The 16,558-nt window shown below is 40.6% G+C and overlaps 1 protein-coding gene across 6 annotated transcripts in view; it reads right to left on the reverse strand.

The window, feature by feature from the left end:
• Positions 1-13,670, reverse strand: part of GPR85 (G protein-coupled receptor 85) — a 67,323-nt gene extending 53,653 nt beyond the window's left edge. Inside the window, exons 1-3 of one of the 6 annotated variants that reach the window (XM_062609575.1) lie at positions 12,605-13,352; positions 11,143-11,312; positions 8,319-10,963 (exon numbers count right to left, since the gene is read on the reverse strand). In XM_062609575.1, the coding sequence (XP_062465559.1) occupies positions 9,676-10,788 (1,113 nt within the window). In that variant the 5' untranslated portion in view covers positions 10,789-10,963; positions 11,143-11,312; positions 12,605-13,352 and the 3' untranslated portion in view covers positions 8,319-9,675. Of the gene's footprint in view, positions 1-8,318; positions 10,964-11,142; positions 11,313-12,099; positions 12,244-12,301; positions 12,565-12,604 lie in introns of those variants that run through there. The other 5 variants (XM_062609576.1, XM_062609572.1, XM_062609574.1 and 2 more) reach the window with 5 other exon arrangements.
• Positions 13,671-16,558: the final 2,888 nt, after the last annotated feature.

Consider the following 16,558-nt stretch of genomic DNA (forward strand, 5'->3'; position numbering starts at 1 on the left):
TCTCTCCACCTAATGCTGTGTATCAGTAGCTGTATTTCTCCCTCAGCTTTGATGTGACTTCATTCTCCTCTTGGCCTATCATGTTTCTTTCTTTATCAAGAGGTTCCAATCTGCTCATGTTGACAGGCTATCACTGACAATTACCACTGACAATTAGATTTTCAAGAAACAGCCTTTGTACTTTCTCCCAAGCTGCTCTTCCCTTCTGACAATCCATCCCCCTATTTTTCAGTTCTTTTAAAACTTCATTTTTCATATATATCTCTCTCCCTCTCTTTCCTTTTCCCTTTCCTCTCTCCCAGATCTCCCCCTCACAAAGCCTGAATATGTTGGGATCTCCTTGCTCATCATGCTTATCAGCACTGTCTCATCAATTCCTTGGAATCCCACTTGCCTGGAATCCCATTTGTCTGCACCCATCTTGTGTTATCTTTTCATTGTTTGCTTTTAGACAGCGGTTGCTTTTTCACAGAACCTAATACAAAGGGGTAATTGTCTATGAAGAGGCTATTAAGCAATGTGGTTATATATAAATACAAATTACAGCAGGAGTTTAGATTTCATTGCTGTAAGAGCGTAGTATGAAGACCTTGTCATGAAGAAATCAGAACAAAAAAGCTTAAGAATGAGAAGTGGGCCTTAAAAACTCATTTCTTAGATATGCTGGGCATACAAGTGCAACATATACATCAACTGCATGGCATGCATCCATTGCCTTTAGAACATCAGGTTTATAGAACCCTGCCTTCACTGAAAGCAATAGGCATTTTATTACTTATTTCAGTATGGTCAAGGCTTTTCCATCTGAGTCTTACCATACACACTTTTTCAATATTTGCAAAGAAGCAGTCACGTAGAATATATATAACAATACCATTTCATAGTTACATTCAGTGACTAGGAATTATCTTGACAGCTTGGTTTCTAATTCTGTATTAGGTTTGAATGCTAAGTCTGACGACAGTCAGGTACCAAAGCCAATGTTTAATGGATCACATACATTGCTCATTTTTTTGTGGTGGTTTCACAGTCTCCTCTGAAATTTAAATGAATAAATTATTTAGCAGCCAGCACTTGTCCTTAGATGGCATAACTTAGATGTCAATACCACCCAAAGCAGCCACATTTGCCAAACCTGTCTTGCATGAAATGGGATGAGGATATTTGCATAAGAAAAATGTCAAAGCAGGAAATTAACCCCTTCAGGGGGTTCATACAATCAAATATTGCACTAATTGTTATTACATTAGCATTTAACTGATGCCAAAGGATCAAAATATTCCCACCAACACTGTGTTTACCAGTTAGACTGGTGGTCTTCCCGACTGGGAGGGGTAATGGGCTTTTCTGTGATACCACATTTAAGTTAGTATGCTAAAAAGCAAGTTTAACATGAAATTTTAATGCAAAAGGTACAAAACTGAAATGTGTTCTGCAGTACCAAAGGAAACAACAAATCTCAGCTTCTGTGACAATGTACCTCTTAGAGGATGGTCATCTATATAGAAGAGTCTCCACAAAAAATTATGCGTGTCTTTCTGGAGATGAACATTGGAAAGAGAGACTGAATACTGACTGGGGCAGACCATTTGAGCCCCTTGTATGTGTAAATGCTAACTACACTGAAGTACCAGAGTGAGATGCGGAAGAATTGTGAGGAGCTTCCACACCTATTTACACCCTGATGAAATTCCTAACACCAAGACTGGGCTGACAAGGATTTTCTCAACTCATTTATTCCCTTTACATGCATTTCTTTCCACCTATTAAGAACAGAAACTACTCACAGAAAACACTGAAAGAAAAGTTTCAAAAATTTGACTGTGACCAAATAACCCATCTGGAGGAAATCCTGAGGCTGCTGAGTTTAGTGAGTATTACTGCTACACAAGGTGTTTGGTGCAGCAGACAGCCTGAAATGTGTACTGCTTTCAGTCCACCCCTATGTGAAGAAATGGGGATAAGGACTCAGCTGCAGCACTACACCCCACCTTACTACGGATGCCCTTAGCACCACTTAGGAGCCTATAAGAAGGTTTACAAATGAGTCCAAAAACATTATTTACAAGTACATAGCATAGCAAGCTATTACTAAATGTCACTCTCCTTCACTGCATCAAGATTTTATACTCACTTACTGTATTCTAAGTGTGATACTTCGTGTCCTGCAAAGGGCTTGAGCTGTCCCTGTTTGGTGTCAACTACACTACATTATTTTGGGGAGTCTAAGAAAAGTTGCTCTCTATATGTGTGTGTGTATATATATATATATATCTATATATCTTCCCCTCTTGAAACCAATCAAAAGATTGCTTTTGCCCACAGACTATGACAGAAATTACACGTCCTCCTATGCCACGCTCTCACTGAGAACTGGTCAAATAAAAAACATAAACACTTATGTAAATTATAAAGATCTTGTAGTCTTTATTGAGACAATTTTCCACAAGAGAGGGAAAATTCTGCTTGAGTAGGAATTGTAGGAACTGAGCCAGTTACATGGATTACATATCAAATGGTACGCTACTTTCTCTTTTTCTTTTTTGCTTTGTGCCCGTCTTGCTGTAGCTATGACTGAATATGTTAATCAAAATCCTATAGAACTGTACTCATTTGTGTGTGTTTACTTTCTATGTACATAATCATCTTACAAAAGGAGCATTTCTGCTTTGTGCTAGATGTCTTACTATGTAATTTAAAGTTGCAGTTACTGAAATATCCTATTCTAGCAGTCCCACCACTATTGATTCTATTGCCCAGTCATTACAATAAATTATTATACATGACCTAAATATACATTTCCAGTCTCTGATGTCCAAAAAGTCCTGCAGTCAGAGAAATAAAATGTTCCCTGTGGTGTGCCCTAAGAAACTGCATTTAGTATTCCGGATCAACAAACAGGAGGATTTTCCAAAGTTTAAAGGCCTCCACAGAGAATTCAGAAAACATGTAACTGTTGAGTGCCTTGACTTAAAAAGCAGGATTTGTGTATCTGTCACACAGGAAATGCTTATGGAAATGAGGAAGCACATACACTGATATACCTGTCCATAATCAGTTCAAAGCTGCAAATATGTTTTACTATTAAATATGTATTTTAAAGAGTATACAAACTTGATTGAGCATAAAATCAAATGCTCAACTGGTAATCGGTGGGATGGGATGGAATGGAGTAGCTGAGATGGCATGCATTTTCCACAAAAACCCCAAATTAAAAATAAAACAGATCTCAGTCACTTCTGAGGGGCCAACAAGGCATGAAATATCAACCAGGTCACAAAAAAACCTGTTTACCTTTGAGCCTCTGCTTCTTCTGCTCTGTTTTGAGAAGATAAGCACATATCACCTGTCTGTAGCCTATGAATGTTGTCTAGGCATTCCTTATCTCTGTTCACTGCTGAATTTCACCCACTTAGTACTCGGAGTCTGCACAACCAAAGTCCAACTTAAACTCAACATGAAGAGGGTCACAGGGCTGTGATGGGCTGTGATAGGAGGTGGCTTTTTTATGGGATAACAGCAGTTTTTTAACTGGCTCATAAACAGGGGTGAAAAGTTTGTTGTATCCTCCAACCTGCTGCCCAGAATAGTCATAAAAATATCTGTGCTACCCTCTTAAACTATGTGAAGGACCTGATCTGCTGAGATAGTGCAAAACTTTATATTTTTAGCAATTTCTTCAATTTGCATAAGGATGTTAGCAGCCTGAGCTTGATGGTTGCAGAATGAAAATAAAAGGGCTCAGGAAATGCTGCAGTTAATGGTGGCTTGAAAACTGTATCTATACAACATATATGTACTGGGAAAAAGTAGGCAAACTGACAGATTATAACCATGGGTAAAATGCAATACATATATGACATGTACCATATACGATACATCTATTGCAAAGATAACCTTAACAGATCTATTTCTGGTATTTTTTCTCTCCCGTCCAAAATACTTGTATTTCAGAGCTTGCCTTTACATTCCTAAATTGAAACTGTAACATTCAATGGAAATAAGAGAAAGAATGAACTGGAAGCAGGTGATTGTTTGGGTTTTTTTTTGCATCATAGTCATTTACATTCTTCAGACATAAACTGTGTGGGGTTATTTAAAATGTGGCTACAACAATGTCACATATAGGTAGTGCAATAACTGAAATTCAAATGAATTATTTCATATTTGTGATTTTTAACTCCATATTACAGCAGAACTTGTCTTAGCCAACCAATGAAAGGATGAAAAAGAATATGCGTCTTTAACTGGATGGCTCTTTAATAAAGGTGAAGTAGACTTTTCATGAATTAGCACAGGGATAATTTTGAATAATCTCTGGAGACAGTAACTTGCCAAATATTTGGAGAAGTTTTGTTGTAGCTGATGCAGAGTTTGTTGAACATTATATCAGCTGAATTCTGGTTTTACCATTCTTGTGCTTATTAAATATAAAGCATAGTACAAAACCAGTGATGCAAAGAGTAAGTCTCTCACTGGGCTGCATCAGCCAACTCACTGTCTAAAGGCATTGTTCTTTAAACGCATCAAGTACCTAAAATCACTAAGTACTGAAAATGTCAATAATTGTTTTGTTATCTAAATTTTATGAAACATGTGGACATCTGCAGTTATTTTATTTCAAATGGCTGATGATTGTTGTTATTTATTTCCTCTTTAGACTATAAAAAAATCTAACTTATTTACTGTGGCACTCCTTTGATCATTGCATACTTATGTAATTACACAGTTCAGCCAAACTAAGAATATCAGAAAACCACTTCACTCTTTATAATGAGCAAACTTTAAAATTCACCCTTGTTTTTCCACACTGGCTACTTAAAAGACTTTATCCACTTAAATGGGCAGCTTCATCTTTTTTTTTTTTTTTTTTTGTCTAAATATAAAGCATGAGCTATTTTCAGACCACTCAAGGAAAGCCACGGTGTGTAATACCAAACTCTTTGATTTGTTGCTGGCATATACATTGCAAAATGTCATCTCCTGTTCTTAATGGTCACGGCCAGACAATGCTTATGATCATTACTGATTTGTATCACTGGTTTCTTCACACTCAGAATCACTTCAGTAAACACAAGCAGAGAACATACTGAATTTTAGTTCTGAAGAGTACCTCAGACTGAGCCTTCTCTTTTCCCTGAAAAGTCAATCAGATTAGCAGTATATATTTATGCAGCTCTCAATGAATATAAACTAGAAGGAAGTTGTCTGTGGTATGCAGAATTGTACAGTCAACTCTTGGTAGTCTGTGGGTGTGTAACCCAGGTTGCAGATTAGTAGTGCTATGCTAAAACAAAAAAGAAAAAAAAGGAAAAACACACACCATTTTTCTTTTCATTCTGACCTCACTTTCTACTTCAGCTTAACTTCACTCCTTGATAAATGTAACAAACACAGGAAGTCCTTACCTAATGTGCATATGCTTTGTATTACCTATGTTGCAGCTTTATGTGGGTTAGGATACTCCATTTCTCTTTTCAATAACTAAGAGTTGACTGTGCAACCATGAAAGAGCCCAGCTACCCAGCTACAGTTTTGACATTTGCTAAAAAACAATTGCTTGTCAAAATACCTAAATTCACCTTAAAAAGCATCAGAGTTACCCTTTATATTATTTTTTTAAACCCATGAGTAATAACAGCTTGCTGCAATACTGGACTTCTATTAATATAAGTAAAATGTTCACATGCTTGAAAGGCAAAGCAAAGACAATACAAGGGAACAAACTCAATGCGCTTAAAACGAGATCGAGTCAATGGACTCATCTGCCCCCAAAGACTATAGACTGATGGAAAACTATTTTATAATTAGAATTTGTAGCTGTACCAAAACCCTTGTATTAATTGACTAGCTGTACATTTTATTCATTTAGGGGGTCATTAGCACTGAATATGCTTTACAAAAATCATTTGCTCCTAAGCAATGCAACAATAATAGGGGTTTCTTCATGAAGGAGTTAGGAGAAGTTGTTTCCTGTTGCCCCCTTCCCCATTCTCATTTTAATCTGCAGAACACAAACAGCATCAGCTTCACAGCAAAGCCAAAAGACAGTGACACCCAGTGTGTCATGGAATGATGACTCCATGAACTACTAAGGCAGCTAGAAGGAACTGGTGGTCTCTCTGTCTTCAGGAAGGGAACGCAGACATTAACAAACCTTGGGAAGCTGCTGCAGGAGCTTATCTGCTGGGGAGGAGGGATGGCTGAGGCATTTTGTAAGGAGCAGGAGAAAGATAAGACTCACTATATGAAACATTTAATTTTGAAGAAGGATTGATGGAGAGGCTGTCAAAAGGCCAGTGGGGCAACAGAGGGCAGGAAAGCAACAGGGGCAGACAGCCTTTGCTCCACTGAATCTGTTCTTACTCTTTTTTTTTTTTTTGCCACCAGGAAAATTAAAGCTACTAACTTTACATTACCCATGAGCATACAGATATAAAATAGTATGACATTCTTTGCTGTTCTAAAAGAAAAAAGTAACCTACCAGCCCTGTATTTTAACTTTGGCAACAGCTTAACTCCTGTATCAAAATGAAAGCAAAAGGCTTTTCATACTGTGACACAACAGTGCACTGAATTGGAATAAACCTTCTTGCTCCTTTGAATTTATACCCTAATATGTTAGATTTGATACCCTGACTGGGATCAAAATGCCAAAACCTGCAAGCTGCTTTAATTCATGTATACATACAATTCTTGTGGGAATGTGTCTAAACTACTTGACATCCTGTGCCAGTGAGTTCCACTGAGTAATAACTTTGCATAAAATATTACTTCATATGTTGCTTTTTAATTTCCCTGAACATCCTCTTGTTCTTTTAACAACAGCGAAAATAAAAGGAAATACTTCAGTTGTTTGCTTACTGGAACAATTATAAAAATTTGCTTAAAAAATGTACTTCCCCTCTGCCATGTAGTAATAGAGTTGAACATTTTTGCAGCTAGCCGAAGGAATTCTATTCATATCAAAAGAAAAACATTTAGCAAAATATTTGCTTTCAGACTTGTTTACTGTTTATTATTTTAATTTACATCAGTTACTGTTTGCAAAATTTCCAGGGAAATAATTTTGAATTGCTTTTATTTTTTCTTTTCCCACTGCATAGTAATTACAGCCTTCTTAGTATTTCAGAAGTATAGTACTATAGAAATGTTAGGGCCTGCTTCTGCTCCAAATGAAGTTAATGGGAAAACACCAACTGACTATTAGGAGTTAGGTCAGGCCCCAGATATGCAGCTTTTGAAATTTCATAGTTGAAAATTTTCTGGCTAATCTTCAAAACCGACTACTTCTACAACTATAACACTATTTACAACTTTATTTATATGTACTTCTTTATTACAATATGTAATATCAATGTTCCTTGTAAAGGTTACTATTTTATAGAAATTAGACTGAAGTTATTGCCAATCAACCTTTTAATAAACTTAAGTGGGATTAACTTTCAGATTTTTTTCTCCACATACGATCCAGGTTTTATTCACTCTTGCTATCTTTGACAATTACTTAACTACCTTAATTTCAAAGCCTTTTTCAGTGTAATAAAAAAGTCCTTTTGGTAGAAGTTTATTGGTCCCATTTCAAATTATGTTCTGAAACATTCTTGTACTGATGAGGACTCATTATTTTAGCAATTTTTCTGTTTCAACACAGTATATAAAGCCATGCCTCTCAACCAATCAACCTCAGTATAAAAGTGTAAGTGAGGTCAAACAGATTGCTCACCAAATCTTTGATCAAGTTGTCTGATCATATATAGACACAACTCTCTGAATTGTTGCATATGTTGTATAATGTTATCATACAAATTTAAGCGTTTCCATTATTGACTGCTGCTTGTGTATGTCTATATTAACTTGCTGGTCATAAAAATACAACAAAGGACAAGATATACCAATACTGAATTAAGACCTCTAGTCTTGTCTCTCCAAAAATTAAGAAAAATCCATGTTCTTTGTGATTGACCAACTCATGATGTTGCGCTTCAAATATACACATTTTCCAAAATTAAACTGTGAAGTTAATGTCAAATACTGTGTTGTAACTTTAAATATAGCTGACATATTAGAACAGATAAATGGGTAATTATGATAAACTACACAATAGTGCTACTGTAGATAATATCATTTATCAATCCTGTGGTCCCCATCATTCATGCATTTACAGTTTGGGAATACAGTGACTGCAAAGGATAATAATTCATAATGGCTACATTCTCAGTACTTCATGCTACCTCACTAGACAAAATAAAAAAGGTTAATTGTATAACTGGAAAAATGTAAAATTTTATTCCAAGAAAATTAACAAGCTACACAGGTAAATTTTGGCAAATGCAACTTTATATTGAAATCCACACATCTGTATCTTAAAGAAGGAAAGACTCACAGACTCTAATGTTTTTCTAAAATACTAAGAAATCATAGTATATGCTTTCACAAGTTAAAACTTAAATAATTTAAAACAACCAATACACCAAAATGTGCAGAAAATATAAACAAGACTGTGCCTTCAGTAGAATAAATGCTTCACAAATTGTGCAAGATATCATACTAAGGCTGCGGTCTCCCCATGACAGCTGTCTTAAAATATAAACATACATCAACTGCCTGTGTTTCTCAGAACAAACTAGAAAGGGCGGCACACCTAGAAAAAAAAATCATATAATCCCAGTGATATGCATACTGATTTCGGGAACCACTGGAGTAAAAAGGAAAAAAGAGGACTAAGTGATCTTTCATGCACTCCCAAATGACTGACCAGAGTTATTGATTCAGTTTTCCTTGCTTATTTGCTTCAATGCTAAACAAAATGGAAGATACTAGATAACCCTTTAAGGCAACATGTGTTTATTCTGTATAACTGTTCAATTATGACTGGATATTATCATTAACGTTGCCCAACAGACTGATATCTAGCTTTTTAAAAAATATAAGAGTCTACTAAACTTTATACCAAATCAGCAAAAAACACAGAATACAGTTAAATGTTAGTAATTTCACTGTTAGGGAAAATGGTATTTAGAAAGAGTAATATATTGGGGGGGGGGGGGGGGGGGGGGGGAAGAAAAAGAAAAAAGTCTAAATCTGACCAAAAATACTGCTTTGGAATGCTCCCCAAAACTTACTCACAAGGCAAACAGATTTGTAAGTGTGATAATCCAATAATGCATGGCACATCTTTAATCAGTTACAGTACTTGAGTCCCCAGTTTTCAGTCTTTGCAAAACAATAATTGTATGAAATGTTTTAAAGGTCTTCAAATGTCTAAAATTAGTTTTATCAACACATTAACCTCATATCAACTTAATTTATTAAGATGTCCAATGCTAATTTTTTTGATGGTCTTATTTTATGTAGTGATATACACAGCATTTAGCACTGATACTTAGCACCTGCTACTTTCATTATCTAGATTTTAACCACATAAAGGAATTCAGGGCAGTAGTTCAGTCCTTTGTTCTTAATTACAAACCTTCAGCAGTGGTCAGCAGGAACATGTTTAGGTTTAAAACAGGATTAGAGGTGAGCTATTGCAAAGACTGCAGAATGTTGCCCAAATCCTTACAACTGCTGACATCCCATTCTTGATTTTCTCCTCAAGACATGGCTACAGGCCACAATTGCTTAGCAGAGAATGGTAGTGTTTCACAAGGCTAAAGATTTACAGATGCTCCCTCATATAACACAGTAAGGTTCCCTTGGTAACCTGGATTTTCTGCAGTAAAGAAGGGTTGTGCTGAAACAGCGCCTCAGCTCCCTGTTGGAGAAAATGCAGACAAAAGGATTGATTCCAGCTTGGGCAAAACTCATCCAGACAGCGGCCGTTAGAAATCCCCCCGGTACTACAGGCCCTCTTGCAAAAACTCTCCAGTAACAGGCTACCAAATAGGGACCCCACAAGGTCAGAAAGAGGAATGTCATGATGTAGAACATTCTGCTGATTCTCTTCTCCATTTTGAACTCATCTAAAACCAGTAGCCTTCTCCTGCCTGTGGTGTTCGCGTTTTGCCTGATTCCCAGCAAGGTTGGAGGTGTGGGACCCCTTCCAAATCCAGCCAGCCAATTAGCAGCTGCTTGACCACTCGCTCCAGGACCATGAAAAGTCCAGTTCTGGCTCACTGCTGCAACAAATTGGACTGGCTTCATTTTCCTGCGATCGTGAACAAAAAATATCAGCTTGAGGTAGACAAGCTGTGTGGCTAGGAGGATAAGGGCAAGAAGAAGCATAAATCCCAAGGAATCATTAGCCCTGAAGGAACGATGCTGGAAAGTGCATTGGTCTTCCTCCCTAATGAACGAGTAGGTGCCCACATCTAAAACTGGGGGGAAAGCCATGGCTACAGAGAGGGTCCACACCATACAGATAACAGCCAAACAGGTCCAGAAGGTCAGTCTTTTTGTATAAAAACGGTGGTGGGCAATAGCTAAGTATCTGGTGACGCTTATGCAGAATAACATGAAAGCAGTGTGAAAGCAGGACAAAACCCCCAAAAAGGCAATCACTTTGCAAGTAAGAGTCCCGTACGTCCAAGTAGAGCCATTTTTTACAGAGGTGAAAACAAATGGGAAACAAATTGCAGATCTGAGTATATCTGAGCAGCAAAGATCCAACAGGAAGTAGTAAGGAGCTCTATGCAAGGTCTTATCTTTGACTAGCAAAATGGAGATCAGAAGGTTACCCACCACACTGACTCCTATTATGAAACCCAGTGAAGTCAGTTTCAGAAAAGCTGTTAAAGGAGAGAGATTTTGTAAAATGTTGTCAGCTGCATGGCTGTAGTTCGCCATAGATGGATGGATGATATGTATATTGCCTCAGTCAAGTCTCATGATCTATATTTAAGAACAAGGAAAAAATAGATCCATACATCTTACTGAAAATGTAATCCACAAACAGAACTGATCTTGTGTCTAGTCATACAGTACATCCTCTTCTTTCTGATTTGTCATGCCATCAAAATATCTGAAAAAAAATCGAGCTATCAGTTCTTAAGTTAACAAGAAATGATGTCAGAAAGTGCTAACAAAGATGTTAATTTATGGAGAACCAAATGAAGTTGTAAATTTGAGTACTATTGTTTGTTTTTAAAAACCATGAGGCTTTTTATATATATATATATATATAGACATATATATACTTACTGTTTAGCATGATCGATTATTGGCATTTCACAGATCTGGCTTGTTACAGTTTCAGAACTGACCGGTGCCCCTTATATTTGGTAGCATATATAATTTTGCAGTTAAAGCCTCAGAGATTTTATGAATCAAAAGACTCCCAGTTTGCAAGCTCAAGAGCTAATCACTAACATCTTAAAAAAAAAAAAAAAAAAAAAAGAAAACAAAGACCGCTGATATTTTGACATTACCTACATTTATTTTATGGCTACAGTATTTGTCAATGTTTTAGAGGCAGCTACTGTGTTGATAGTGATCACACCCAAAGAAACCCTGCAGAATTTATGTTTTTAACCCAAGTCACCAAAGCACATTAATCACACTGTGTTAGTTCACGTATATTGTAAGAGAAACAGTATTCACGATCCCCTTCCCTTCCTCCTATAAACCATAATTTTATCATTTAAGCTCTCAAATAAACAGGTATACCAGACAGTAGATAGCACCGATGCTTTAGAGGCTCCCTCCCCCCCACCCTCTCCCTTTAATGCAAATCTTTAAAGCCTCAACATAATTCATATTAAGCAACGGTCAGTGTAAATACTGAGCAAAAATGGGCAATACACCCAAGACGTAATGCCCATCCTTTTGGAAGGCTGGTTTTGGTAATGCTTAAATAAACATATAATAAATTGATATTTATTTTTCTTTAGCTAATTAGGGCTCCGTGATTCCCACTAATCCTCCCAGGGAATCCTACCGGAACACATTTCATGCAATAAAATAGCATAAAGAACTGCCTGCTGCTGCTGGAGGGGGGTTTTGTTGTTGTTTTTTTACCCTCTCCCTCCAGAGCCAGGGACAGGAGCCACAGCAGCAATGATCAGGCTCCTTCGTTATTCACACCAAGTGTTTCCTATGCTACCTCGGGTGTACAAAGGATAGTCCCACTGAATCCCAGCAAAACCCTTCCATTCTTACCGTCCACAAAAGAGTCTGATTGCTGCTGTGTAAACAGAGGCTGATCAGATCATGGCATCGTTTTAAAGCCATGAAATCAGGCTCGCCCTCCCCCCTGCCGCCAGCCCCGCCGCTTCCCCTCCTCTGTGGAGCTGTCCCCGCGGCGCGCCGGCCCTACCTCGGCACGGACACACACTGGACACGGACACACACGCTCGCTCACACGCACACGAAGCCGCCCGCTCCCCCGCGCACGGCCATGCAGGGCTGGACTGCGCCGCGCTGCAAGGCAGCCCGGGTGCCGCTGCCTGGCAGAGCCGCATCTGCCGGAGCCATGCGGGAGCCTCCCGCAGCGGGGAGCTCGGGAGAGCGGAAGAGGCATTGTCTGAGCACACTTCCATCATGCCGCCTCTTTAGAAATCACCCCCCTCTCCAGACCCGCTCCCCGGGGGAGCCCTCCCCACACGCACCGGCAGCTGCGGCAGCCCTCGGCACCCCTAGACTGCCCCGGCCCCTCTCCTCCTACCTGTTGGTGCCGGAGATCCCCACATGCCAGAGCTGCGTCTTCCCGCCGGCCGAGCGGTCTCTTTTAGCGCCTGTTTTATTTCCCTCCGCCGCCTGCCATTCTTCTTTCTCGCAATCCTTTTCCTTTTCTTCTTCTTTTTTTTTCCCTTTTTTCCCCCCCCAGTACCTTAGCAGAGCCCCGTCAGCGGCTGGCGCGGCGCATGCTCACTGCGCCTCCAGCTCCGTCCTCCCCTGTCGCAGCGGCACAATCTCTCCCAGTAACGCTGGGGGCAAGGCAGCTTCGCGGCAGTAGAAGTGTCCTCAAGGGTGGGCAGGCGGCAGCGGCGGCGGCGGCAGCGGCAGCCTCCTCGGTGAGGGGAAGGAAGCCTCGGCACCGCCGGCAGCAGCAGCCTCCTCAGTGAGGGGAGAGCAGCCTCCGCGGCACCACGTTCCCATCGCGGTGCATAGCCCAGCTGGATTTATTGGCGAGCCTGGGCAAGCCAGCTTGAGGAAAGCGAGGGGGAAGCATTATGTCCTGCGCTCCTGGTTTATGCCTTTGAACTCCCCCTCCCGCCCCTTTCGCTTAAAGCGGGGGGCTCGGAAGCGCCTGCCGTGGTGCGCGTCGCAGCCTGTCTGGAGAGGGATCGGGTGGTTTCTTCGCCTGTCACCGCTTGGATCCTCCCGCTCGTCGCTCGTTTTCTTCCCTATCGATTCCCACCCGGTGAATTCCTTCTTCCTAACCCCTGAGCCGGGGGGAGGGGGCGGGTGTCCCTCAAAAGTACGGCGGTCCGTGGAGGGCGGATTTGCCGCGACGACACGGCGCTTCCCCCGGGGGTCCGCCGCCTTTCCCCTCGCAGCCGGCTCAGCCCAAAGCCGGCGCAGCACTGTCAGTGCGCTGCATGGCGACAGCGATGAGTTCCAGTGTAGCAGGACCCGCGCTCCCCCTCAGCGCAGGGCGGGCGCGGTGACAGCGGCACCCGCCGCTCACCGGTGGGGATCGGTACCGAGCGGCCCGATGATGTCATACGGGCCGGGGGCCGGGGCGGCGGCTCCGCGGGGCGGCCCGTGGCCTGTTCCGCGCAGGGGCCTGCCGCCGGCCTCCGCGGGCGCCGGGCCTGGCAGCGAGCCGCCGCGGTGGGACCGGGAGCGAACGGGAAGGGCTTGGGTACGGCTGGGAAAAGCACGTCCCTCCGGCCACCTACCTCCTTGGTTTTCATGGAAGTTTATCCGAGAGGAGTGGGAAGGATTGCCCCAAAAGTAATTGGCTCTGACTGCGAGGCAGCTGACGAACAGCTTATTTTGGGTCGAGAGATTTGGATTCAGGGGAACTTCTTCACTGGGAGCTTCCGCTCCAGTCAAAATAAATCCTTCTGCGGGATAGATTTATGGAGTTGATTCATAATGTGTGTCACATCTCTGAGACATTTAGTAGAGTTCAGGCATTTTTTCAGGCTGTTGTCAAAGTTCGGGTTCTTTTCTTTGGCACTTTCTAAAAGGCGTTGGAATTGGTGGCCAAACCACAAAATTAGCTTCAGTAACCGCCCCATCAAGCCCAAAGGTCTTCAGCCACTGGAAAATACCGTTATTTAAAACCCAAATTACACTGTTTCAAGCATGTGATTAGCTTAGGTGAAAATTATTATTGAACAGAAAACTCAGGGCTCAGGGACTACACGATTTTTTTCTTTTTTTTTTCCATTTTTTTTCTTCTGTAAATGTAATTGTGATGACTGTGTTGGGGATCACTGGCATTTTAGGTTCTTATTAAAGTTACTACCTCAAGCTGCGCTTTCATGTTACAGTCACCTAAGCTAAGCAGACCTCTCCAGCTATCCCTTTTCTATTGTTAAATATATGTACTCATAGTGACAAGAACAGTGACTTTAAAAGTCATTCTTAATGTTAAAATGTGAAGGACAAGGAAATGGCTACTAAGCCAGCAAGAACAGACATTTTAATGGTCTAATACAGCAAAGAATTCTCTGAATGCTATGGAGATCAAACACAATGCCAGTTTAGGAAGCAGATTTATAATATGTGGTACAGGATGGCTAAAGTATGTTCATGGTCAGTGTCTATTCTTATACTCTAATGTATGACTTTTTTGTGGAGAGTAAATAATATTACACCATCATTGTCGTAAAAAGATTCAGTGCAGTAGTTTTTAACCTTTTCTGTCTGTGCTTCCTTTTAGAGATGTCACAGAGGTATATTGCTGTATAACATTCAAGAACTTGAACTTTCTTTTAGACCTCTCATAGACTGCTTACAAGTAATCTGTGGTCTTCAGAATTCAATGTTCAGCCACTGGTTCACCATAAACCCGTTCGTCACCGTATGTGTAATCTGAGAACCGGTGCTGTAATTTTGTTCAACAAAATGTAGACATCTAGACTGAAGCGACATATAACTAAGCTAGTTTGCCATCATAGTCAATGGTGAGAAGAAGATGCGTTAGGGAGTGGATCATCTTATTCTGAATCACAAGTCTAAAATATGTCAGATGGATTGTACTCTATCTTCTGTATTTTAAGTCAAGACAAACCCTTGTTACCAAGGGAGATATTTCTGATGGAGTGTGACATAATGCTATGTTAAGCTGTTGTACTGGGAGCAGGTCACATCCCCCACAGAGGGAAAGAAAATCCAGGAGTCATGGGACAGGTCTTTGGGAGGTGAAGACAGATGTCAGTTAAAGGTGGTTCCTGGAAGCATGAATCAGAAAATGAGTGTGCAATTGGAAGGGGAGGAGGAGGAGAGCTATGGAAGGACAGTGAAGAGATCTGTGCTAGCTAGTTCTTCAGAATAGCTGGGCTAGAGATATGAAAGGTTCAGAAAAAAGTGTGCAGCAGCCTTTGTGGCAAGGATCAAGGGTAGCCCACAGAATTTTTTGGGGCTTTGGCACAAGAAAGAATCCTGAACTCTGAATAAATTGCCCACTACACTACAGTGTAAGGGGGCCAGCACTAAGGTGGTTTAAAAAACCCAGAAGACCTGTATGCTTTATTAGCATTTTAGATGAAAGTAGTGATTACTCAGAAAGTCAACCTTTCCCTCTTGTTTTTATTTATTTATTTATGTATTTTACTTAAGTATGTAAGTGTGCTTTTCCCCAAGAAGGAAAGCTCAATGGAGTGTAAGGGAAGTGTAGGCACAAGAACATTTCTGTACCCCATTAGAGCTTTTCTTAGAAAATGAGAGAGCCAAGACTATTTCCCTGATTTTCTGGTTTAGATCAGACATGGGCCATCGCCAGATTTGGGTAACTCCAGTGCAAAGTTACTGACAGTTCTGATACAGACCTCTTTCATTTTCTTCTGTTGGATTTATTTAATAAGCATGGCCTAGAAAGTAACTGGTGAAGTACTCAGCTTTGTTGGTGGTGACTGAGTATCCTGTATTCCAGTTGTAATTTTTTTCAATTTAGGTACTGTTTAAGAATAACCTAGAGACTGGGTTCAGTGAATTGTACCTACTAAGTCCATTCCCAGAACAGGATCACCTTACTGAGGAATCCTGTTTTGATATTCTTGGTCTTTGGTATCATCTGTAGATCTGGGCAGCTCATTTCCCTGAGGTGATGGTGATGCTTGGAAGCATGTGGCCAGGGTACCAGGAACTCCAGCACTGGGGTGGGGAACAGTTGAACACTACTGCACAGGAACTTTGTTGGTGTGTAAACAGCATTTTGGGTACTTGTCACCTAATTTCTTTATGTGCCTTGGAATCCTGTACCACAGGTGAGGATGTTGGGTAGGTGATTTATTGTTTTGAGCTTTTTCTTCAGAATGGGAAAGGCTTTTGAGAAAATTCTGAAACTGAGAAATCTCACCAGTTGAGTCAGAGACAGAGATTGGTCTAGAAGACAGGCTAGTGATGACAAGTAGCTATCAGCTGAAAAGATGGGGTGAGATGCTGGCTTCACCAAGGTCAATAACAACTCTCACCAATTTCAGAGGAATGAGGATTTCAGCAT

This window comes from Pezoporus occidentalis, unplaced genomic scaffold (assembly GCF_034315485.1).
Source record: "Pezoporus occidentalis ecotype Australia unplaced genomic scaffold, CSIRO_AGI_Poc_V1 ctg14, whole genome shotgun sequence".
NCBI lineage: Eukaryota > Metazoa > Chordata > Aves > Psittaciformes > Psittacidae > Pezoporus > Pezoporus occidentalis.